At 41.6% G+C, this 24983-nt stretch overlaps 1 protein-coding gene across 2 annotated transcripts; it reads left to right on the top strand.

Moving 5' to 3' along the window:
- The first annotated feature begins 4284 nt into the window (after positions 1 to 4284).
- Positions 4285 to 22600, top strand: stard10 (StAR-related lipid transfer (START) domain containing 10). 2 transcript variants are annotated; one of them, XM_040009574.1, is made up of 7 exons: positions 4285 to 4503; positions 4681 to 5171; positions 13280 to 13427; positions 13526 to 13629; positions 18839 to 18956; positions 19545 to 19597; positions 21597 to 22600. In XM_040009574.1, the coding sequence occupies exons 2-7, from the start codon at positions 5013 to 5015 to the stop codon at positions 21801 to 21803; spliced, it is 789 nt and encodes a 262-aa protein (XP_039865508.1). In that variant the 5' UTR covers positions 4285 to 4503; positions 4681 to 5012; the 3' UTR covers positions 21804 to 22600. The 2 variants fall into 2 exon arrangements, with proteins under 2 accessions (XP_039865508.1, XP_039865507.1); XM_040009573.1 differs by having other exon boundaries at positions 4285 to 5171.
- The last annotated feature ends 2383 nt before the right edge of the window (positions 22601 to 24983 follow it).

The raw sequence follows: 24983 nt of genomic DNA, 5'->3' as shown, positions 1-24983 counted from the left end.
CAGTAGGACAAAATGATTACTAGTCATTGCGGAAAGCACAATGAATGTTTTTGTTTATATTGTTGGAACGAGGAAAAATTCCCCCACCACAAAAACACAGAAATACTCATGAAAGCAACCTGTAGTGCAAACACGAGGGCTGAATTTATTACTTCCTGCACTAGAAACCTGCCGATGTTACTGATATGGATAGATCACCAGTCTTCCTTGTCTTTATCTTATTATCTCATGTTGAGATGTTGCAGCAGAAAATATTTTTAAAAGCATTAGTATGTCAGAAAGAAAGACCATTTCCTCCATGGGAGTGATAAACTCCAGTATCTGTGGTTTATTGCACTGGGTAGCATTTTCATCTACATCTATTGCTTGAAAATGATGACGTCACCACTAAAGGTACAGTGTGTTCTCAGGGGAAGTAATGTAATGATGTTGAAAATGGCATTTTGCTGTGACTGAAACACAAAAAGGAACCAGTCCCATCCCTACATACACAAGTGGGCATCCATAGCTGCGATTTATCAGGTGGGTGCAGTGTGTGTTGGCAGTGGACTCACTGTGCCTAAGCAGCCATGAATCATAGAGGACTTCATGCTCCCCCATCGTAAATCCACTGGCACCTACCAGCCAGTCACTGTGGGTTTGCCATTGTAGAAAGCTGAACATACAATCTCTGCATAGAAGCACAGCTACAGTTAATATGTTAGCTCTGTATTTGTTCTATAACCTTCTATCACTGCATGGTGATGGATACTGGTTGGATATTTTTAGCTGCTTCAAATGTTGAGACAATCAGCTCCATTATCCATTTGCCAAAATCGATTTTTTTTTTTTAACACAGGTGAAACCAGTTACTCATTTCTAGTAAACCAGTTGCCTGAAAAATTTTCCCTGGGAGCCAAAATGTGCCAAAGAACGACCCTGAAGCTGGCTGACGTGAACAAAGTGCAGCAAAGCGTCATAATTACACAAGCACATGTTAATATCTCTACTGCTCTGTTGCATAATTTTGGTTAGGTTGCAAGGCATGACAATAATTTTAATATCATTTTTACCAACTCGTACATGAAGTGGGGAAACTAGTCATTAAATTGCACTGAAATAACAACAAAGAAAAGAAAAGAAACTGCCTTACTGCACTAACAGAGAAAATTAGAGCTTCATGAAATTTCCCCTCTTTTGTATTTGACCCTTCACCCTCAGTTTTTCCTGTTCTTCTCTATTAGAAGCTGCCCGTTTTAACCTCTGAGTTAATGTCCTAGCTCGGAACGTCAGACAGAAGGAGAATCGCAGCTGAAACTATATATCTTTTTTCCCTGCAGAGCCATAGCAATGATTGCACTGTAATGTTTTTAATAAACTTCTACAGCAATTATGACAGAAGATTCTTAAATCATCTTAAAAAGGAAAGTCTCATTTTGCTCAACTGTTTCTGGAGGTCACAGCTCACAATTGAAATGGAAAACATTAAAGGAAAAAAGTACATATTCTCTCATTTCTAAGGTTTGACATATAAGAACATAATAGAAATGATCTGGTTCTTAGTGGGTCTTTATGGCCTCAGATGAACCACAAAGTGTGTGGAAACTAAGAACACCCCATGATTCAGTAGCTTGTAGAAGCAGCAATAACTTTATCAGGTTCTTACATCACTGTTGATAAGGATGTTGGCCCCCTCCGCTTTACAACGTTGCTTCACTTCACTGAGGATTTGCAGACATTGGTTCATGCACATCTCTCTTAAGGTCCAACTGCAGCATTTCAATCTGGTTGAGGTCTAGATGTCGACTGGGCCGTTGCAACACCTTGGTTATTTTTTTACATTTATCTTTTCACCTAGCCATTTGGTTGCAGATTTGCAGCAGAATGTGTTTGAGATCATTATTTAATCTGTTATGTTGTTGTTCGTCTGAGGTTGTGTGTACCCAATTTGAGCCAAGCTTTATCTGTCAGGCAGATGGCTTCACATTTGATTCAAAAATACTTTGGTACACAGTTCATGGTTGTTTCAGTGATTGCAATGTGCCCAGATCCTGTGGATTTCCTGTGGATGGTCCTTTCTAATTGTACTGAACATTAGCATGTAACATGCTAGCGGAGGCCTGAAGAGTCTGAGACGTAGCTCTTGGGTTTTGTGCAGTTTTCCTGAGCATTGAACAGTTTGATCTTTGGGCATATTTGCTGGGATGTTCTCTACTGAGAAGTTTAGCAACTGCACTGAATCTTTTCCACTTGACAATCATCTGTCTCTCTGTAAAATGATGGGCTTCTAATTGTTCGGCCTCATTATGGCCTCATAACCTTTCCTAGATTGATGGGAAGCAACCATTTCTTCTCAAAGATGATTGTTGATGTCTTTTCTAGTTGGTATTGTGTTAACAAACAGCTTTCAGACCTGCAAGCTGACAAAGCTACTTTTACAGAGGTGCGCACACTTGCTGTTGTGAACACCTCTTGATCAAGCGCATTTGATTAGTAGCACCTGGCTGCAACATATCTTCTAAATTCCCATTAAAGCAATAAGGGTGTACTTTTTTTTTTAGTTTTCAACACACTGTAAACTGCATTTTGGCGTAGCTTTGTAAAATAAATAATGACATGGTGTATCATATCAGTGTTGCACATGATAACATGTGATATATGTATGTAATATGTAGTTCATCTGACGTTGTATTTACCTCATTTTAAGACCTGCTAAGAAACAGATTGTTTTTATGGTAATTTTTTTTACTATGACTACAAATAAGGATTTCAGCCATCTAGAGCAAGGCAGAGTGAAAGATAGAAAACAGAACATAGAAAAAAAAATGAGGTTAACGTTATTTATTGTCTCAAAATATCTCAAAACACCCACAGATCAAACTGGAAGAGGACAGTAATGGACTTACACCCTGTAACAAAAGAAAGAAGAATGAAAGAGAAAGTCAGAGAGATAAAGGCTGAAAAAAGTAAGTATACCTCTGAAAACACTCTGAAAACTACACACGATTGGACGTTTAACCCTGTTATTTCAGTCCGTGTTCGTAAAGACCCTTTTAACGTGCACAGCTGTCAGGTGAAAATTCCCCGCTACGTAACACGTCAGCCAAAACTGCCATGCGCGCTCCCGCTGTTTCGTGAACCGTGGTTTTCAAAAAAAGTGTGACGCGATAACGCTGATTGCATTCAAATACTGTAGTAATTTAAAACAGAGGGAGAAACAACCTTCATGAGGTAATAACACAAGGTAATAACTTGGCCTTTTTTTATTCCTTGTCGTCCTTTCCAACCTCTTGAGACAATGTTCCACATTTTGACTGGCTCTGCAGGACATGGCTGGCTTTTAACAAATGCAATATTGCAGTCAAGCGACGGCTCGGCTGTCCAGTGCTATGCTGAAAGTTACAAGTTACCAGAAAGTCACAAGTCAACATGGTGGTGTACATGGTGGGAAGTCGATAGTTTTTTCCATTTCAATGCGGTGTGAAGTGACTGTGTGTGTGTGTGTGTGTGTGTGTGTGTGTGTGTGTGTGTGTGTGTGTGTGTGTGTGTGTGTGTGTGTGTGTGTGAGTATATAAAGACTAATGCATGAAATCTTATAGGGAACAAAATTCAGCTTCCTGTTATTATTCTCATATTTACTTGATTTGGAAACGTTTCATTTAAATATATGTCTGACAAGATAACCCCGGACTGTAAAGGAACACTTTGCACCACAGTGCTAGTTTGTTGGGGTCTGGTCGCCCTGGTCAGCCTGTACAGTCTGCTTAGTATTTGATATCAAACACAGATGTGGCTAAAGAGCAAATAAAGTTTCCACAAAGTGCTGTTCACGGAGTTCTGTTTTCCTTCATTTCCCCATTTTACCAAATCAGCTGGTGTGTTACGGAATATGACATATTTATTACAGATGATAACTTATGGATTAAAATGGCTTCGATGGTCTGATTAAGTCTGCAGCTCTGCTTATAAGACATACCAGAAAATCAGTAATAAAATGCATTTATAGTTACTAAATTTCCATTTAAGCAGAGTTTGTTTAATGAAAAATGTCACAAATCAGAGCTTTAGGCTTTGATCGCCGTTTTTCTTTGTCTTATGCTTTGTTTGTTTCCTGGACCAGTTTAACCGTTATGCAAAAACATTTTCAAAGTATTTGTTTGTAATTTATACTCAGAGGCGTAAATATCTTTCTTGCCTTTGTAGTCTTCCCGTTAAAATAATGCAGAGCTGTGAGCTTTACGAGCAGCAGCTGAAGGCAACAAAGGGAGGAGCTTTCACGGTGGCTGTGGCTGGTCTCCTGCCTGTGCAGTCCGACTCTCCTCCTCCTCCCACCGCCCAACCTCTCCTCCTCCTCCTCTTCCTCATATTTCTCACCGCATCCCCTTTACCACCTGCCACAGCGGCGACGCAGCGATGGAGATGTTCTGGAAATCAGCTTGTTATAAACCCTTAAAAAACAACAACTGAGAGAGAGAGAGGCGTAGAGACGCGCAGAGGGCAAGAGAGGGGAGGTGGAAGCAGAAGGTAAGAGACAGAAACGGGGAGTGACAGGCGGAAACACAGAAACATATGGTTTGCTTGAAGAGCGGCTGTTTGAGAGGGCTGCTGGAGCGGACAGAAACTTATTAAACCGCGGCTCAGAGCTCTGATCTGATCCGCCCATCTCATTTTACGCACTTCTTTGCCTTTCCCCCTCCCCAGCTGTTTCCAGCTCACCTGTTCTCTCTGCCTGCACCTCTGCTACATTAGTTTGTGCAGGGTGGATTGCGGTTATTGGACCCTGAAAGCGCGCGCACACAGACTCACACACACAAGCACGCGCGCAGACCATCACAAGACGCGCTGCAGCCGGCTACAAAAGCTTGTTGCAAGGAGGAAATTGAATTAGACAAGTTATTCCCACAGAAGAAGAAGAGGAGGGAAACTCGACTCCCGGCTTCCCCAGCTCACCGTGTCTCCTCTGTAGTCCTCATCCCCACGCATCCCACCACATCCCTCGCTCTCCTATCAACTCCTCGCGGTAACAAGAAGCCATGTCTGGACAGACTGTGACAATCCCGGACGACCAGGCGTTTGCCAGCTTCAAGGCCGAATGTCTGTGCGAAGAGGGCTGGAATATGACCTACAACAAAGGGGTCGTCACTGTGTGGGCCCAGTCTCTGGAGGAGGGGAAGTCCATCCACAAAATTAAGGTGAGACAATTTAACCACACAGGTATGAATAGAACTTTTTGTGCGCTTCTATTGGGCATCAGGTACTGGTGGGAAATAATGGAAAGTGGTGTGGATGTGGTCATGTGGCAACAGTACAAAGACAAAGGGGAAGGGGAGCGATAGAAAACCCTGCTGCATAATCCAGTTGGCAGGGAAGTGCTCCCATCTAAATTCCCATATGATTTAAGTTGCTGACATCCTTTAAGCATTGCTCTCTGCTGCGTGCTCTTATTGCAGCTTCGCTCTCCAAACACCCCAGAAACACATTTGAAATGAGAAAGCACTCTCTGTGTTGCTCCTTGTAAAGCCAGTAAGCAAATCAGTTTTAATAAATGGCCCAATATGACTGTAGCAGTCTAGGTAGAGGGCTTGGAGGTAAAGACAAGAACTTTTAAAAAAATGCATTGTAGTAACCACATCCTGTTTTGGGTAATGGATTGAACTGATGCCTGATGCCCACAGTAAACAAACAAACAAACAAAAGTCCTGCACTAAAGAGAAGTGAGAGCTGGATGAAATCTCAGGAGGCAGGCTTAGTTCTCTGGAGACATGTCGCCTTTTGCCAGCAAAACTATTTTCAAGCCACTGTGCAAAAGCGTATTATGTAGAGTGCTGAGTCTACACAGTTTGTCATCCATTCAAAACAAATGGAAGTCTGCAAAAGCGCACGCTCAAATAGAGCTGCTGACAATAGTAGGAGAGCAGTCGGTTAGGTCATGGGCAAATAGACAGGATTGATCAGTTTGTTTGGCCATCGGTTCAATAATTACCTTCAGTGTGAGCTGCTTGCTGCTTCTAAATCCATTGTCAGTCTTTCTGATCACCTTTTGTGTGTTTTGTGTGTGTAATTCTCATTTAACTAAATTGCCCTCCAGTCCTCTGAAGAGGATCGGTTTACATTAATAGGACACTGTGCCCCAGGTGGAAAAATCTAGTAGTTCCTGGTTAGTTGTTTAGGTAAGGTAACGTGAGCTCCATGTGAAACTGTGAGCAAACTCTGTTATCAGCTCAAACAGCAGTCGTGGCAGTTTTCGTCAAGTGTGAGCGTTTGTCCTGGGAGTTGACGTGGAGGCATTATTAGGACGGCGGCGCTGCTTGTAGCCTCTGAGAATCTGCCGTGTACCCGAGTCTAACAATGACTGACCGCAGTCGTTAATAATGCTTTGTTTATGTTGTGGGAATCAGAGAAGGGGGGGAATTAATTTAAACAGTGTTCTCACAGCACACTTGTGGCAAAACACCCAGTTCTCTCTTCAGCACATGATTGTATTTCCACACATTCAAGCTCGAAAGTAGAAGTTTAGTAGAAGCTAGCAGGGAGCAGTTTGATTGAGACCTGCACCCAAGTGTAAGCTGTAAATAAAGAAATCGAAAATTCACACTTTCACTTGGAGCCCACAGCTTTGCCAGTGCGTACTGTTACTTCATCTTAGAGCTGCAGATGCTGCCAGGAGACCTGACTGACTGTTAATTTAGTGCTTATCAGGCTTAAAAACCTCTTTTAGCATTTTCACTGTCTGACACACACACACACACACAGAAATGTTTGGCCTCACGGCCCGAAATCTCAGGAAGGTCCCTTCCACTTTTTAACCCTTTCAGCTTGCTAATCTGACCAGAACTGACTACATATAGAACGATACAAATAAAACCCATCCTCCGCTTTATATGTGTGTGTCCTACTATTGTATGCAGGTCTGAAGAGAGTCAGCGAGCCACTCAGTGTTTACTTTGTTAAATAAAGTCTTGTTAGCTTGTGTGCATATGTGCGTGTGTACATAGAGGTGTTATCAACATGTGCAGGAGCTGCAAAAGCACAGGGCTTTTCCCAGCCTCCTCTATCCATCTTCTTACCTATTAGCAAGCTTCTTTGTGTTTGTGTGTGTGTGTGTGTGTGTGTGTGTGTAGTGTACAGGCCAATCAAGAGCCTATAAAGCCGCCTCATTCTCCTGCGTAATTCCTCAGGGTATATCCTGTGTGCAGAGGGTAGGGATCTGCTTATTCAGGCGTTTCTCCCTGACATCAGGCAGGTGTGTTTTATCTTGACAGTTGCAGACTGCAAACAGCGAGAAGTGGAAAGTGCACGCACACATGTTTGAAGTTTGGGTGGGGCTTCTATCTGTAGTTGGCACTTTATCTTTATGTAAATATGACAAAAGCTGGGGGTTTTGCATTGTGCACCACTGTCTCATCTCCCCTTTTGTTTCACTCTCACTTACCCAATCTTCCACCCTGCAAATGTACTGTATATACAATTATGTCATTACAAATGTAGTTGTGAGTCAGTGTGGTACTTACAGCTGTTCTGTTTATAGTGCATCTCTAATGTAACCTCTCTGCCTGTCTTGTGTGTAGCTTTAAAAAGCAACAAAGATAGATATATGCCCATTTGAGTGAGAGAAGGGGAACAGGCTGGCGATCATCATCATCATTAGTGCCCCGATTATCATTAGCCTCATCATCATCGTCATCATTGCCCCTACCATATTAATCAGTGATCACCTCACAGTTCAGTCACGCCTGTGCTCATTCTAACCAGCAATTTAATATCATCGATCAGCACGCGACTTCACATACAACACTCAGTGTGTGTGCATTAAAATGTGGGTAGTTTTTATTTACTGTGAATGGGTCATCCTCCTGCCTACATCGACACACACTCACAGAGACACACAAACATACTCCCAGGGTTTGCCTTCTCTCATGCTGACGAAGAGGGAAGCCCAGCTCTGAGTCACTCCCCTTCTGTTTTTATTCTTCTTCTTCTTCTTTTTTTTTTCAAATTTACTTTCATGTATCAGCACCCAGAGGAACAAATGATGGGAGATGACAGATTAGAAGAGGAGAGGGAGAGGGTGGCAAGAAGAGAAGAAGAGTGGGTGGGACAGGGAATAAGAGAGAGAAGGAAAAGTAGAGGGAGTGGGCTGGATGTGCAGGGATCGCAGGTCACTGGGTGTTATGAGTAGGCAGAGAGGGGACCCTGTGGACAAACATATTGAAAAGACTGCCGTCTGCACACATCTATTGTTTGTCCACCTATGCCTGCTTGTCTCCGCCATGTCTATTTTATCTTTCTGAACTCTGTTTCACCCCCTCTATCCTGCCCTCTTTGCTTCATCTATCGAGTTTACTGAATTAGTTTGTAATAGAATTACACACACGTGTACGTAGCTGGCTGTATGTCTTCATTCTGTGCTGAATGTCTTGCTCCCTGCAGCTTTCCCCCTTTGACTTTTCATTTTGTTTTTCCTTCTTCCTGCTACTCCTGTTTCAGTTTGCCTGTGGACACAAGACATCCGTTATTCTCTCTGGTCTTTTGTGACCTGCACAGACTTTGCTAATCTCTTTACACGCACTTTTGGAGTCCACCCATCACAGTTCTAGTGCAGAAGCATTATTCTGAAAAATCCCATCATACTGTATTCTCTCTCTTTTTTTATTTTCTACTCTGTTACCGCTTTTTCAGCAACGTGGTTCCAGTGGTGATGCTGATCTGGTTGGGTGTTGGTGCCATTTGAGACCCAACCCACAATTCAATTGGTTTATGAACCAAAAACTGTTCTAATATTCCCTGGAAGAAAATCATTGAAGAATCTCTGAACTGGATCTGTGAATTGTTCTGTAAAAGTGTCGCTACCTTTTCAGTGGAAATGCATGAAACTGGATCTAGATTTGGTTCCAGCACCAAACCGGTGGAAAGGAGGCGTTTGTCTTTTGTCTAGTTTTTATTTTGGTAATAAATGTGTAATGCCTCCTTGACTACACTGTTAAAATAAATCAGAATTGCATTGTGCCTACATAATCTATCTCACTAATCTTGAATACAACAACAGAATACTCATAAGGGTTTTAACTATTGTCTTTCAGACAGCGATAACAGATGACTTTACAGTCCCTAATTACGTTTACAGGCATTAAGATGTGCCTTGTAATGTGACAGACTTCCCTCTTGGAAAATTAGTTCATATCCTTGTGAGTAGTGATGCAGTGTAAAGCATCTCACTCACGAGTTGATTTAATGCATTTAAAATAAAAATGGTTCGAACAGCAATACACCATAAATAGGACATTATCTTTCAGAGTGTCATGCTGTGATATATAGAGGATTATTGCTATGGTTACAAGCAGGATTTTAATGTCAGAGCTTGTTTTTTGACACACAAAATGTTTTTTAGTTATTTATTTTTACTTTTTTTACCCTCTAGTTCAGGGGTCTCAAACTCCAGTCCTCGAGGGCGGCTGTCCTGAAACTTTGCCATGTGTCCCTGTTGTAACACATCTGAATACAATTAGTAGGTCATTAGCAACACTCTATAGAACTTGACTCAGGTCAGCGGCCCTCGAAGACTGGAGTTTGAGAAACTGGTCTAGTTGATCCAACAAAGAAGTTGCAGAGTGTCCTCTGGTGGACAAACCAGTGGATAAATACGGATACTGATAGTGAATATCCAATTGGTTGGGATCTACTTGTCCAGTGACACACCCACTACTTTAGCTGAAGAGCATTTTTTGTGCTCTTTGCGAAACACAGCTAGGTGCTATTTTTGCTCAGTTCTTCTGAACTTTGCTTGCCGTTTGTTGCTTAAGTGAACTAACAATCTGCCACTCATGTGAAGTATGAAATGACTTATTTCTTGATTAGGCTAACAATAAGGTTACAATAGTAACACTAATGTGCTTGCACAACCTTCCTGGGGTTTTTTTTGTTTGTTTTTTTCTATTTCATCAGCTTTCAGTCTGTATTGACCTGCTCTCTGCACTCAGTCTGCATTTCCTCGATCCCACCGAGGGTTCTGTTTCTGGGAATGTCATTACAATTTAGCATTTACAGTTTCCTTTGTTGCACAGTGTGACTGTTGTGGAGTCGTGTGAGACTGTGCTCCTGTGTGAGAGCTACAGCTAAAGCTGATAGAATAGAATTATAATAGAATTCAACTTTATTGTCATTGCACATGTCACAAGTACAAGGCAACGAAAAGCAGTTTGCATCCATCCAGAAAGTGCTTTAGCCACAATATAGATATATTACAAAATATACATTGTATATAGATATATAGATATATTACAGAAATGGGTCTGTTATAGGTATGAGGGTACAAAATATGGGTCTATTACTGGTATGTTGCAATGTACACGGTATGAAGGTATGTTATGAATATGCTATAACTATAAGTATGTACAGGCTGTAGTGAGTGTACAAACTATGTACAGGCTATGAACAGGATATAAATATGAAAACTATACAGAAATATGAAATATAAAGCTATACAGGCTCCAATCTGGAGCTGGTAAACAAACATTTTCGAGCAAGTGGGTTGTGTGCCAAAATAATTGGCAAAATTTGATGGTAACTTTCCAAAAGTATGTCTTAATTCCCTGACTTGTCATCTAGGAGTAAAAATTGCAACTCACCAATATTTTAGTTGATGGAAAAACTCTAATGATATACACCTGCCAGGTTATGTGCACATGTAATTAAAAGATATCCTCATGACGCTTCCAACAGAGCAATAAGCATCATTGCCTCTCAGTAAAGACGCTCTGGGCTTCTGTGTGGCGTTTGAATGTTATTCCTGTGCCAGTGTGGTTTCTCTCTGAGCACTATGGCCTCCTCCCTCAGTCCAAATGCATGTAATTAGTGATTCTAACCTGGCTTTATGTATGAATGTCTGTTTTTCTTTGTTGGGCCTGGTGACTTGTCCATGTATCAGACCAGTGCGGACCATTTTGAATTTCAAATAGTTATTGTTACTAAAGACTAAGAGGAGACCTCGAGTTTAAAACAGGTTTACAGACAAATGTGGGATACAGTCTATGATAATTTTCCTAAATGAAGCCTGAAGGGAAGCAGTGATGGAAGATAGGCTAGGCGGAGCTTTTAACTGTCTGGACTGATTCATAACAGGAGTTAAAATTTATCTGGGGCAGACAACTTCCCTTGGTCCATTTCTTTCTAATTTGCTCTCAATCAAGTGCTGGGTTCTTTTTTCCCTCATTGCCTTTGTGTCTCTTATGCTTTATAACTCGACATGCCTCTACCACTTGCCTTTCACCTTGTTATTATTGAGACGAGTTTCTCCTGGCAATTGTAACTTTGGCAACACTGTTACTCAAGGGCTTACCTTGGGTGTATTGCCGTCTACGCCAAACATAGCCAGGAGTCTCTATGGTTTCATTAATAAGCTGTGACATGCTATGCAAACAATCAACCGGCTGTGGTATTAATGGGAGCACCACTCCTAGTTTTTTTGCCTGTAACTTGTACGAGGCTCCATCCACCCATTCATCCATCCATTATAGCCTATAGCCTATAACTTGAACAGGTTGCCAGTCTGTTGCAGGGCTAACACATAGAAACTGAAAATCATTCACTTCTACAGCCAGTTTAGAATCACTTAAGAACCTAACATTGATGTCTTTGGACTGTTGGAGAAACCTGGGGAACCAGGAGAGAACCCACACAGACACGGGGAGAACACATAAACTCTTGTGTGGAGTTTGCATGTGGATTTTAACCTATGACCTTCTTTCTCACAGAGGAACAACGTTCTTTGTTTCAGACAAAACACATCGAACCATTGAACCAATGCGTCACCACAATATATTATTTAATAGGTTTGTGGACTGGTACTTATATATATAACTCTCAAAACACATTCGTACTACAAACCCAGTCATACAAGCACCGTTTTCAATACCTAAGTGCTTTTAGTCATTCACACACAATGGACGCATGGAGAAAACCCGTCGTTCAGTATCTTGCCCGAGGATACTCGGGCATGCAAACTAGAGAAGCTGGGGATTAAACTACTGATGTTCTGATTAGTAGATGACCAACTTTACCTCTTCCGCCGAAGCCGTGCATTTATGTGCAGTTGTTTCATTTCAGCTAGACTTTCTACTGCTGTTTTCCTGCTCATTAACTCACTGTGTGTCTCCCCTCTGGGGTACACATGAAGTGAAGCAAAGAAGCAAACAGACTCCACTAACCACCAGCAGCCTCCTCGAGGTGACAGCAATGTGTTATGTTGCTTTAAGTGCAATAAAAACTTCCTAGTTTTTGTAAGTCAGTCTTAGCTATCAACATGAAACGTCTGAAAGGAATATGCACAACAGAAAACGAGAGAAACCATCAGGAAAAAGCAGCTCTACCTGCAGATGGTCTTTCTGTAGCATAACGTGGCCACGCAGTAAGTTTTACACTTCTATTCAGTGTGCACAGCATAACTGATATGAGGAAGGTTGTTTTAGTCTAAAAGCTGGTGCTCTAGTGCACACGTGACTTCACACGTCATTTGTTTCAGACAGAACCACAAAAAGATTTGAAAAAAGGTGGCATTCAGAGCTCTTGCTACTGCTGCACTCTTGAAAAAAAGCAACAACCCTTTGACATAAGTCTCTCCATCTCTGTCTTGTGGTGAATGTGTTTTCCATTTAAGAGCTTGGGTCTCGGTAATGACTCATCTATGGTCAGTGGCCTGTCTGTACTGATTGTCTCTCTGCCACACACACACACACACACACACACACACACACACACACACACACACACACACACACACACACACACACACACACACACACATACATAGTTCCCATTTCTGCTCTCCAATACTGACGGTCTCCAACCATCTGATGTCTAATCATTTACACATCAGTTGCCATTCGTGTTTCTTTCATGTGTGGGGTCCACATGGGTGCAGTGAGTGTGTGCATATGTTTAATTTCCAGGTATTTGAGTCTGTGATGTGTTCACTGGCCTTTGTTTTTGTGTCTCACTTACCTTTCTTGGCATCACTAGGCCTGAGCTCTCCTCAACAGTGGTATACTACTTCACTTTGAATTTATGCTGAGCAGCTTCATTAAACTCTAATGGATTTTCCTACCTCATAGTTTGCATTAGACCCAGAGCGATGAATTCAAAGAAGTACAATACTGGTGCCATAGAGTTATGTATTTTAAATACAGTTTGAATAAGCTGTGTGGAACTTTGTGTGTGACTCAAATCTGTAATATCATTGTGGATTTACCTTTGTTGCCTAAAATTGAAGCCTCTCTTTCTCTTTCTGTCCTTCTTCCTCTCTCAGTGTCGGATGTTGTGCAAGGATGTGTCAGCTGAGACCATGTATGATGTTCTCCATGACATTGAATACAGAAAGAAGTGGGACACAAATGTCATTGAGACCTTCGATATTGGGAAGCTTACGGTCAATGCGGACGTTGGTTACTACTCATGTATGTTGCACCATCGCATGTAAACGCATGTAAATTGCCTTCAGGTACAGATTGTTCTGTGATGTTTTGTTCACCTGACTTCTCTTGTTTGTTTACAGGGAAGTGCCCAAAGCCCCTTCGGAACCGTGACGTCATCACGCTCCGCTCCTGGCTGCCAATAGGAAAAGATTACATCATCATGAACTACTCTATCAAACATGCCGTAAGTAAAGATAAAAAGGAATGCTAATGGGAACATATCTCAGTATGAACTGGGTGAATACTGCTGTGCAAAAGTCTTAAGTCATCTCACATTGTGTGCGTGTGCCAGGAGAGGCTTCTCTACCTGGCACGAAGTGAAACGGCTTGTTAAGCTCTTATCTAGCAGGTACTGCTCCTTCCCTGCATAACGGGTCACAGTGAACTATAAACAACAGTCTGAGTCATAAAGAAGTCATCATGCAGTATTCTATCATATGCAAACTTATATTATTAAAAGATTATACTGACTGCTAAGTACAATTTTCTATTGACAGAAATAAAGTGTATAAGGCGAAAGCAGAGTTTGTACTGTTCTAATGAGCGTGAACATCAATATTTAGAACCGCTTTAATTCTTCCACACAGCCTGAACTCTTGTACGCGAGCTTTCTTTCAATTTCTTTAAGCAGCTCTGAGGAATAGTTCCTCAGGCTTTCTTTAAGGAAGTTCAAAGCTCTTCTTTTTTAAAAGTTTCTTCTTGTTATGAGTAGACACAATACAGGGTCATCCCTTGAGTTAGGTGCCTCTTTTATGTGAGTGATTTATAGGCTCAATAAGTGTTAAGTGGCTCAATAAACAACAACAAAAAGAAACATTCCTCCAAAAATGGTCAGGTACAAGGATTGAACTGATGAGTGAAAAAGCAGCCAAATAAAAACCTCTGAAATGAGGAGTGACTTGAGGCTTTTGCACAGTGCTGTATATTGGCGAGCTGAAATGAAGTGGTCCTCTTTAGCAAGTTGAACAGGCCCCGTTTTTTTTTCTAAGGGAACATTTCACCGCTCTGTGTCGGTGATTTAAAGTAGCAATAGACAAGTTTTCTGCATTTAAATTGGTTCCTTATGAGCTGCACTTTCACAGCGTAGCTTTGTCTGCCACTGAGTATGAAATCTATCCGGGAAAATGGAGGCTTAATTTAGGGCACAAAATAATCTGACTGCAGTCGGTCCCAGAGAGGTTGATAACATGCGCTTCCTGCTGATTTTCACATGAACAAATACCTGCAACAACTGTTGTATTTCATTTTTGTATTCAAAAAAACAAAAACATGGCACCTACTTTCCTAAAAGCCTTTCTGTCTGCTTGCAGACTTCATAAAATGCATCCCAGTGCCATGTTGCTGGAAGTTGCTCAGCTCAGAAAACAGGAACGCGATCCAGTCTCCAGAAGTACTTCCCCTACCACACGCTCTGTTGGTCTCTTTACTTACACAGCAACAGTTTAGCTTAGCACCTTTCCAAAGACCATGCTCTATCATATTGTCTGCCCCTGATGCTTTCACCTGAAACAATGATAGATGATAGAAGAACATATTGTGTTTTAAGCTCAGCTTTTCCGAGCATGCCTTTTGAATGCACTTGAATAATCTAGATACTATAAAGCTGTAAAAACCATCAGTTGATTCGAGCACACTAAGAGGATGTGAGTAACTTTCAGTTTGGCCTGAAACCTCAGCTTTTCGTTGGCTTTATATCTGCTTGTACTGATCACCTGTTGCTAGTTGTGTCCTGCATTCATTAACCTGCCACTTGTTTTCTGGTTTATCTGATTGACTGGCTTGTAAAATGTGTAGAAAACTTAAAAAGACTAAGAAAAAGAAGCAAATCCTTGAGAAGGTGAAACAAAGTAAAACAACAATTCAACACTTTCAGTGATGTCGCTCTCACTGTCTTCGTGTCCGTCAGCCTTTTGTGTGTATCATGGGTTTTCATGTCTTTTGTCTTTATTCCTTTTGTCTGTCCTCTGGTGTCCTTGTTCGCTCTTTTGTCTCCTCTCTGCTTTTCATTCTAACTTTTGCTCACCAGTACAGTGTTTGCAGAAGGATAAGGCCTCTCATATGACCGTGAGCTGTTGACTTCCACCCCGCCTTCCGCATTCCTGCATCAATTTGAACTTCTGAACACAACAAATTGTGTGTCGGTTTACGTGTGTGGTTAGCCAAGGCTGATCTTGATAATGGGAAAAACTCGAGAGCTCGACTTCCTGGAGTTTGGCTTCAGGGGAAACTTATGAGTGGCGTGTTGGCGCATCCATCAGCGGGACATGGTTCACTTATGCTGTTTCTTATCCTACAATCGCTGTTCAGCTTTTTCACCAATCATAACAGGAACCATGAATTATTTTCAGTTCTTTAATCATACATTTCCGAGGCTTTTTAACAGTCTGCTTTTGCAATCCATCTGTCATGTAACTATGGTTAGTGCTCCTGTTAAGCGTACCATTGTGTTGAGTGCTATAGAGTCCGATATGTATTTGCATGAAAACCCTATGCAAATATTTATAATGGCAAAGGCTTAATAACTTCTAATGGCTTCTAATGACTGCTTTGTTTGCTGAGCCATTTTTTTTTTCCACAGTGGAGTTACAGATCCAGACACAACAGTGCTGATCCACTGACTCATTCTCATTGTAACTATATCCTTTGTGCCCAGCAGCTAATTAAGGACTCATGTGATTCCTGTCATCTGTCTCCATCACGAGGACATAGTATTTTGCATTATAGGTCACTTCATAATATTTAGTTTGAATTGAACCAGATTTGATTTACCGTGTGAATATTGGCATAGAGATTAATTATACGCTCACTGGCCACTACATTAGTTACACTTTGCTACTCTGGGGGAACCACTTTTGTTTGCAGAACTGCCATAATTCTTCATTTGAGTACAGTGAACTCATTGTCATGTTCAAGAAACCTGTTTGACATGTATTTGTATTTTATCCTGCTGCAAGCAGCCATAAGAAAATTAGTACGGTCGCACTGGTGCGCCTACCTTTTTTTCTTAGGTGTACCAGCACAAACGTTAGGTGCATCCAAATTATTCAACCACATCGCTTAACACCGCAGTTTTACATGTTCACTAAAAAAAAAAAAAAGTGCTGTCCACGCAGACAATATTGATTTGTAAATGATTAACTAACAATTTTGTCAACACAAAGTTCTTTATTTGGAGCGCATTTCTATAAGAAAGATAAGATACTGAAAAAGTGCTTGTGCTTAAAGTGCTGAGCTAAGCTGAAATTTAAATTTAAAACATCTCAAGATAACTGAATAAAAAAAAATCTCTAAATTAAAAGTGCCTCAAAGGCTTCAAACTGAACATCTCAAAATCTGAACATCCCAACAGCTTGATATCTTATGGACTATCCTCCATTGCAGTCACATGCCTCTCAGATGACCAACTCATGTAACTTGGCCTTTTTCATTTTTTCACTTTTTTTTTCAATGTGTCTGGGATGACACCTATAAACTGGGCGCATGTGACATCATTACTGTATGTGGAGTTTACGTTCAAGCCATTTTTCTTGTGAAGAATTATTTCAGACTTGAACTTAGTGAACGGAACTTCTTCTTTGGCAATATTGTAGGCGATGTTAAACTTAATCATCATCTTGGCCTCTTCTGATGACCTGTTTGCTGCTGCCTGCACACAAGTCATCAGAGCGGCAGTCCCCTCTCTTCACTCCCACTGAAAGGCAGTGGGGAGAGGGGACACTTTGGCAGTGCATTTATTGCTGCATATAATGTGTTTTCTATATACACTGTGCTTTTTCAGCGTTTCAATTCGAAACGTATTAGCACCTGTCACAAATGCGGTACTGCCGGCCATAGTCTTCCCACACTCACGACAGTAAATGCAGTGCAACATGTTGTCAGCTTTACTGTATCTTAGCCAGGGAAACTGGTCAAGCCGCTCTCTTCGAAATGTATACGCTTTCCCCCTTTTACTTTCAGTGGGCTCTGGCTCAAAGTCGATCGTATGTGGCTCATTACCTGATGCCGTCTCCGGACCAGTGTTAGACATAACCTGAGAGGCTGATGGCTCCGTCAGAGCACTGGCTATGAATTTTGGATGGATCAGGTCTTAACGCAAAAGTTCGTTAAGTTAAGAAGTGGGAAAGAAGTCCTACTCGAAAGGCTGGTCGCACCTTGGATCTAGGATTTTTTTGTAGTCACACCACTGAAAAATTATGTCTCATGTGCAACCACATCGGTCGCACTCTAGAACCCTGTCATAAAGGAATAGTCCCTGGTGAGGTCTTCTGCAGTAGTATCCCATCTACGTTAAGGTTTGATGTGTTGTGTGTTCAGAGACGCTCTTCTGCATACCTTGGTTGTACCCAGTGCTTATTTGATTGATCAGTTCAAAGCAGTCTGACCACTTCACTGTGACCTCTGACGTCAACATGGCATTTTTGCTCAGCGTTCTCTGTAAACCTGAGAGATGGTTTTGTATGGTAAAAATCTCAGCAGATCAGCAGTATCTGAAATACTCAGACCAGCCTGTCTGGCGTCAATACTCTCTTTCTGATGCTCAGTTTGGACTTCAGCTGGTCGTCTTGATTATGTCTAAAAGACTAATTGCACTGATTTGCTGCCATGTGATTGGCTGATTTGATATTTGTATTAACGAAGAGTTGAAGAAGTGTACCACATAAAGTGGTTGGCGAGCGTATAGTGATATATTAAAAATGATTAATTTTGTCCAAAGTTTAATTATCGTGTTGTTGTTCAGCTGATTGCTCATCAAGTGCTCGAGTCCTGAGATGATCAGTTTCCTGGTGTGCTGGGTGTTTTTGAACACATGGCTTAGTCGTGATTAATGTTTCAGATTTAGTGAAGTCTAAAAAAAATCAAGAAGATTACATTAGCTCAGAGCATGAGAATTCTGTATCCCGGAAACCTGCAGATGATTTACAAAAGTTCACATTGCAGAGATTTCTTCTGCCAATACAAGGTAGTGTGTTAAGTGTAGAAGCCAAAAATATGAGTCAAATAGCAGAGAAAAGATAAAGCAGATGTCTTAGCTGACTGCTGCTGTCTGTTCTTCTTGAGTGCTCTGCAGTGTCCCTCTCCTAATTAGTGCAGACTAACCAGTAGTGGACTCCCTAATCATTAATAATAACCTTGGATATACTGTTAGAGTCTAAGGAGCTAAAAGGGAAATAGTGGGCTGCATGCAGCTTTGCTTTTTTTATTTACAGAGTGGTGTGGACTGGATTTGCATCAGAAGTCTGACTATGAAGCTGAAAATCAGTTTGACTGGCAGCTTAAAAGCACAAAGCTCTTGAATGTCTCCTCTGCCTTCTACAGATCTCACAAAAAAAAGAATCTAGTGGGGTCCTCGTCCTGTTTGTTTACACTTTGGCCTCTCTGTGCCGTTTCCACAGAAATACCCACCTAAAAAGGACATGGTACGTGCAGTTTCCATTCAGACTGGCTACATGATCCAGAGCCAGGGACCTAATAACTGTACCCTCACTTACATGGCCCAGGTGGATCCACGAGGTAACTATCACTCACAGTCTCACACACACACACACACACACACACACACACACACACACACACACACACACACACACACACACACACACACACACAGAGAGAAAAGTATTCAGCACACAAGGACAAAATCAAACAGAGCACACACAGGAAGAGCAAAACACTCACCTAGGTATTTAACTCTGCGTTCTATGAATTATTCATTGCCCTGCCTTTATGTCAAAATGTGTCACCATAGCAACCATATGAAGGACAGTCTATCTCACCTCTCTCGCGTGCTCTCTCACTCACTACTCTTCACTCTGCTTTTTTGTCTAGCATTTAATGTCCTCCTCTTATTCTCTATTTACTTCACTTTCTAACTGCTGATCACATACAAGCAAGTGCCGATTGTGTAACTCTTTTTAATTATCCGTTGCTAATGCGTGTGTATGTGCGTGTGTTTGTGTGCATGTATGAGAGAGAGCCATACGGGCGCAGTGAGTAGTTACTAAGCCTTGCTTTGATCCTGGTAATATGAAATAAAACAGACTCTCTGTCACACTCCAACTTTTACCCATGATGCTTTGCTCACCCCAACTCTCTTTACAGGTTCGCTACCCAAGTGGGTTGTCAACAAGTCTTCCCACTTCCTTGCTCCATGCGTAAGTAATATGTGCAGATTAACAAAGATCCTGTGAGTGTGTTTGACTGTGTGATAATCTGCACTTCCACTCAGCACAGTGCCGGTCACCATGAGAAAATACGCAGACCTTATAGTTTACTGCTTGTCTGAGGGCATCTGCTGTATATGTTTATTAAAATAGGGCAATGATTCTCTAGAGAGCATGCTGTGATGGAGGATTCCTCAGAGATGATATCAGGGAAAGAAGGCATCTAGTGAAGACAGTGAATAAAAACATTAGGCATTTTAGAGTTTTTAGAGATTTGCTTTCCATTCATATGTCAAAAAAAGCATTTCACATTGTGACTTTAATCAATAGTCTGCATTTTATCAAAGCTTTTAAAAAATATGGATCTAATTATTCATATTAAGAGAGGGTCAGAATATCAATATGGGATTTGGACAGTGACACTTTTTTTTTTGCAGTTTTCCTTTGATCCACCAGCACGGGGGCTTTTAAATCCAACAATCAAGACATGATTGAAGTGCAGTTTTTTTTTTAAATTCTTTCATACGTATGATTCCATTTTCAAAGCCTCAAAAATAATCAGACAATTGACCGAAGAGCAGATTTTCGATCAGATGAGGGCTGTTTCTCATTATTCCATGACAAATTAAGCAAATAAAATACCTCTATTTATTTCCAAGTGTTGGCTGGTTGCTATACACTGAGGCTCTCAAAATAAAGTCCAAAGAGATAACCGTGCCAGTGGCTGAATCAACAATCTGTTGAATTCTTAAAAAGAAGGAATGCACTGAGCAGCTCAACAACACCAAAAGACCTGAAAAACTATAACAGAAGCCAACTAGAGAGCATGAGGACAGAATTACTTCCATGGTTAAGAAAAACAGCTTCATAACGTCTAACTAAGTCAAGGACAATGTAAATACAGAGAGTTTACAACAAGGTGCAAACCACTGATATGCTATGGCATGGGCGTGCTTGACTGCTGACAGAAGCAGTGGATTGTGAAGCCTTACAGAACAGACGTGGGATATTCTTCAGTGGCAACAAGCAGCAGCTGAATGTGGTGGCAGTAAAGGAAACAGTTAATGCAATACTTTTGCTAACCTTGAATTAAAGCTGAAAGTCTGAAAGTTGGCACTTTTCTCAGATACTGCTGAAGTGCAGATCCGATTCATCATTTTTGATTTGAAATCCACCGAGATGGTGCACAGAGGCAAAATCAATTCATTGTCAAAATACTGCAGGCCTTACAGTATATAGTATTGCTTTCCTTTTTGGTAGATATATTTTTTATTAAAACATGCGGCTGCTCTTAAGCGAGAGTGGTTGCAGCAAAGAAGATATATGCAAATCATAGGATTATCTAATAGTTAAAAGAAAAATTGCTGAGTGATGTACATTGAATAAATACACAATTGCTTCTTTTTGCCTTTTTAGCTTTTAATTTTTTTGGTCTCTGCAGCTACAAAGATATCCAGATATATTCTGGATGATTGTCTTGCCATGCACTGGGTGCTGCTGTAACTTCCTGGACCATTGTTTTTTTTATGAGACACATTGCTCTGTGTTTTTTACCCTTAAAAAAGCATACAGGCATGTTGTTTCTGACATTAAGTACTATCAGACATGTGTGAAGCTCCCTTGTTTGGTTCTGATATTTGGAAAAAAGAAACTCTCTGTTCTTGTGGCTCTGAACAAGATCTCCTCCCTCTTTTTACCCTTGCCCATGTTTATAGATTCCTCCATCTCTCACAGCTTCCCTTCTGTCTCCCTTTATCCTGTCACTCATCCATCTTCATCTCTATTTTTGTATGGGTGCTATTTCTGTCCTCTTGATTTTTCATCTCTGTTTAGTTCAGCCTGTTCTTCCTTATAGAATATTGATCAAGCATACGTGTCGGCCAAGCTTTCTGCTGGAAATACTTTCTTTCTATCACTGCCATCATTTCTCATAAATCACATGTTGTTGTTGTTTCTTTTGTTGTTTGTTGTTGTTGTTTGTTCTTTCCAGGCCATGAAGAAGATCTGCAAAGCCTGTGTGAAGTATCCAGAGTGGAAGCAGAGACATAACCCTGCCTTCAAGCCGTGGCTTTACCCAGAACAGACTACATTGCCCAGCATCCCGCTCTCTGAGCTCAGCATCCAGCGGGCAGAGAGCCTGGAGAATATTGATGAGAGCTCCCTGGCTGAGGCCCATGAAAGAGAAGACAGCGACTGACACACACACATTCACAAGCAGCACACACACTCATACGTTCAAGCAGGGATGGAGAAATGCCTGTAACATGCATCATGACATGTATATGTATGTGGTTCTATTTGTAAGTATGTGTAAACATACACACATACATACACGTACTTGTATCAATATTGTACATGCATAGTGCATATGCAGGCATATCAGTAGGCACATATAGGTAAGCATTCATGCAGACGGACAGTCACACGTTAACTTGCGCAATGTGAGAACACAAACTCACAACATACAACAGCTTCACTCAAACTAAATTTCGAGAACTTTTAGCCTAGTCGGTTTTCTAATTGGGACCTATGCAGGTCATTGCAGCTGAATATGTTTTCAGTAAGATTTCATGTCAGAATGTTTACAGACTAACCTGACAGTGCGCCTTCTGCTGTCATTCAAAATATGACTGAATTATTAGAATTAAACTGCCCTCTTTTAGCCACCAGTCACACACTTCAGCGCAAGATTACACATTTATGCTACACTAATGCCTTCACATGTGTACACCCTCTCCCCCCTATCATCGTCTTTCGGTCCAATGTTATGTGCCTCCATCACATTTTGTAAGCACATGATAAATATGCAGGTGTGCAGAAGGCAGCTGGAAAACCCTCCCCAACCTGCATCCACGTCTATCTTACATACACGCACACACTCACGCGCGCATTCAACACTCACACGTACTGTCTGATCCTCTGTTCCAGAGATGGATGAATGTATGTAGAAATTCAAGATTAAATACAGATTCCTACAGAGGTTTTCAAATTTCACTGGTGATCCGAGTATTTTTTTCTCTGTGTTTGTGTGTCTGTTTGGTGCCGAACTCGCCTCGGGTTGGCGGCTGATGTCGCCTGCAGGTTTGCATAGTTGGAGTGATGCTGAAAGAATTTAAAGAATCACCACCCAATCAACTGGTGGCTCTGCTCCCATTCACACAATCTGCCGGGAGACGTGCACACAAAACCGATGTGCCGCGATTAGAAGGGGAGAAACACTACGTCACGCAGCCTGCACGCGCCGCGTCCAACGTTTGCATATTTGAAGCGTATGTGCGCGCTCACTGGCCCAGATCAGGATTAGGAATCCCCTCAATCTGTTGGCATGGCAACTCTGAAATCGACTCAGCACTAAAAAAGAGACGCAGAGTGACAGGAGCTCGCGTGTTTCAGAGGAAGTGATTTGATTTATTGAAGGGTGTCCGCCCCCAATTTTCAGTCGTATGATTGGAGTAAAAGCATGTGCAAGAACACTGAAAATGCACCGTGGGTCCTTGTGATGAGCTAATTAAATGACAGAAGAAGGAGCTTGATATTACTCTTAGCACAGCAGCTGAGCAAACCATAGTGCCGCAGTGAGAGGAGCGAAGCGGTGAACTTTTTATGTAACACCGTGGCCGTGTTTCTTGTGCATCTTCCTCTTTATCTGTTCCTTTTTTTTTTAATACAACATCCGCCTCTGCATATGCGTTGCCTAATAAAGTATGAATGATGGAGGAAAGTGTATATGAGAAATAGTCAGAGACACACAATGTGTAAACAGCGCTTGTGCTCCTCCTTTTGTTTTGTGTTGTTTTTCATACAGCTGTATTGACTGTTTGCCCTTATGACCATCCATCCATCCTCGCAGTCTTAATGAGGCCTCTGGCACAGCCATCGACATTATATGCATGTGTGTGTCAGAGGAAAGGGCTGCATGTGCACAACTGCATGTCTCAGTGGCATCCCTGTATTGTCTTCCACCCGCCTCTGCAGCAGGAGGAGACGTTTAAGCAGCATGACGGCGGGCAACGTCTCCCTGTGTGTGCGTTTTCTGCATATGTGTCACACTGCCACCCCCACAGCAACCCGGCCCACCGGGGCTGATAGCCTGGTGATGACTCATCACCTCCCCACCCCCTCTTCAACTCCTTGCCATCGCTCGCTGTCTCTTCTATTCTCCCCTTCTCTCCTCCTCAATTTCTGCTCTTCTCTGCCCTGTTTCTCCTCTTCCCTTACCCCCCTCTTTTCTCCCTGTCATCTATCCTTTGATCTTCTCCTCATCCAGACTTCTTTGTTTTCTTTGAGCCTCCTCTGTGCGTCATTCTTTTCCCCGTCCTCCTTCCCCTCTTCTCTTCTTCCTTTCCATCTCTGCTCTTCTTCCTTTGCTGCTCTTACCTCCACTCTTCTTATTTTCTCCTTCTCCTTAATCTCACCCATTTGTTCTCCTTCATTTGTTCCCATCCTATCCTGGTCTGCTCCCAGCTCACTCATTTATCACTTGTTTTTGCTGTTTTCTTCTCTTAACAACACTTACTATCTTTTTCTCCCCTTTTTGTCCCTGTTTCTTTCCATGTCCTATCCTCTGGCTAACCTTTCCAGTTAAGTCCCCCCCGCTGTATCCTTACCGTAGATCCTAATTGGAATGAGTAACAGGCTCCCACGTCAGTGACTTGTTGGCTCAGTCTGGCTCCTGAAGACTAAGATGTATTACCCTTTTTGCTCATCCACCCCCTGAGTGATGGGGCCTCTCCTATGACTCTCCCAGCACACTTAAACAACAAGTGACACACAGGCACAGAGAGATGCACACACACCTAGATAACAGTAGTATTAAAGGTTTGACAGAGCTTAACATGTGACCTTTTTTTGTTCACGTAACCTCCCAGCGTGATGTGTTTTGCTCATGGAGCCAACTGGGGCATCATGATTTATGATGAGAATGTAATGCCCCCCACCCTTATCTCGTGAATCTTGCTAAAAATGGAACCACTGGGATCATCTTTAATAATTTAAGCCTGAGTTAGATTCTCTTCCTGCTTTAAACATGGTTTCCTCTTTTCTATTTATAAGAAAATAAATGTTTAAGTTCAATATCTTGTGTTGATTGGTTGCCCCCTGCTGGTTTGTCTGAGTTCTACAACTGTAGTTAAAATTTTTTTTAAATCAAATCTGTTCAAATATATTTCTGTTTATAAACGCAGTAACCTATTTATAATATTAAACCCAGAAACACAACCTAGTGGAGCCGTACACTGGACAGAAACCTGTACAAATAAATATTACTTAAATATTACTGGTTATAATACTTGTCATTTGTTTATTTGGTATTTATTTTGTTTGTTTATTGATGCCCCCCCCCACCCCAGAAAAAAAGTATAATAAAAATACAGTGTAA

This window comes from Simochromis diagramma, unplaced genomic scaffold (genome assembly GCF_900408965.1).
Source record: "Simochromis diagramma unplaced genomic scaffold, fSimDia1.1 OVJJ01000344.1, whole genome shotgun sequence".
NCBI lineage: Eukaryota > Metazoa > Chordata > Actinopteri > Cichliformes > Cichlidae > Simochromis > Simochromis diagramma.
This window is presented reverse-complemented; position numbering and strand designations above follow the sequence as displayed.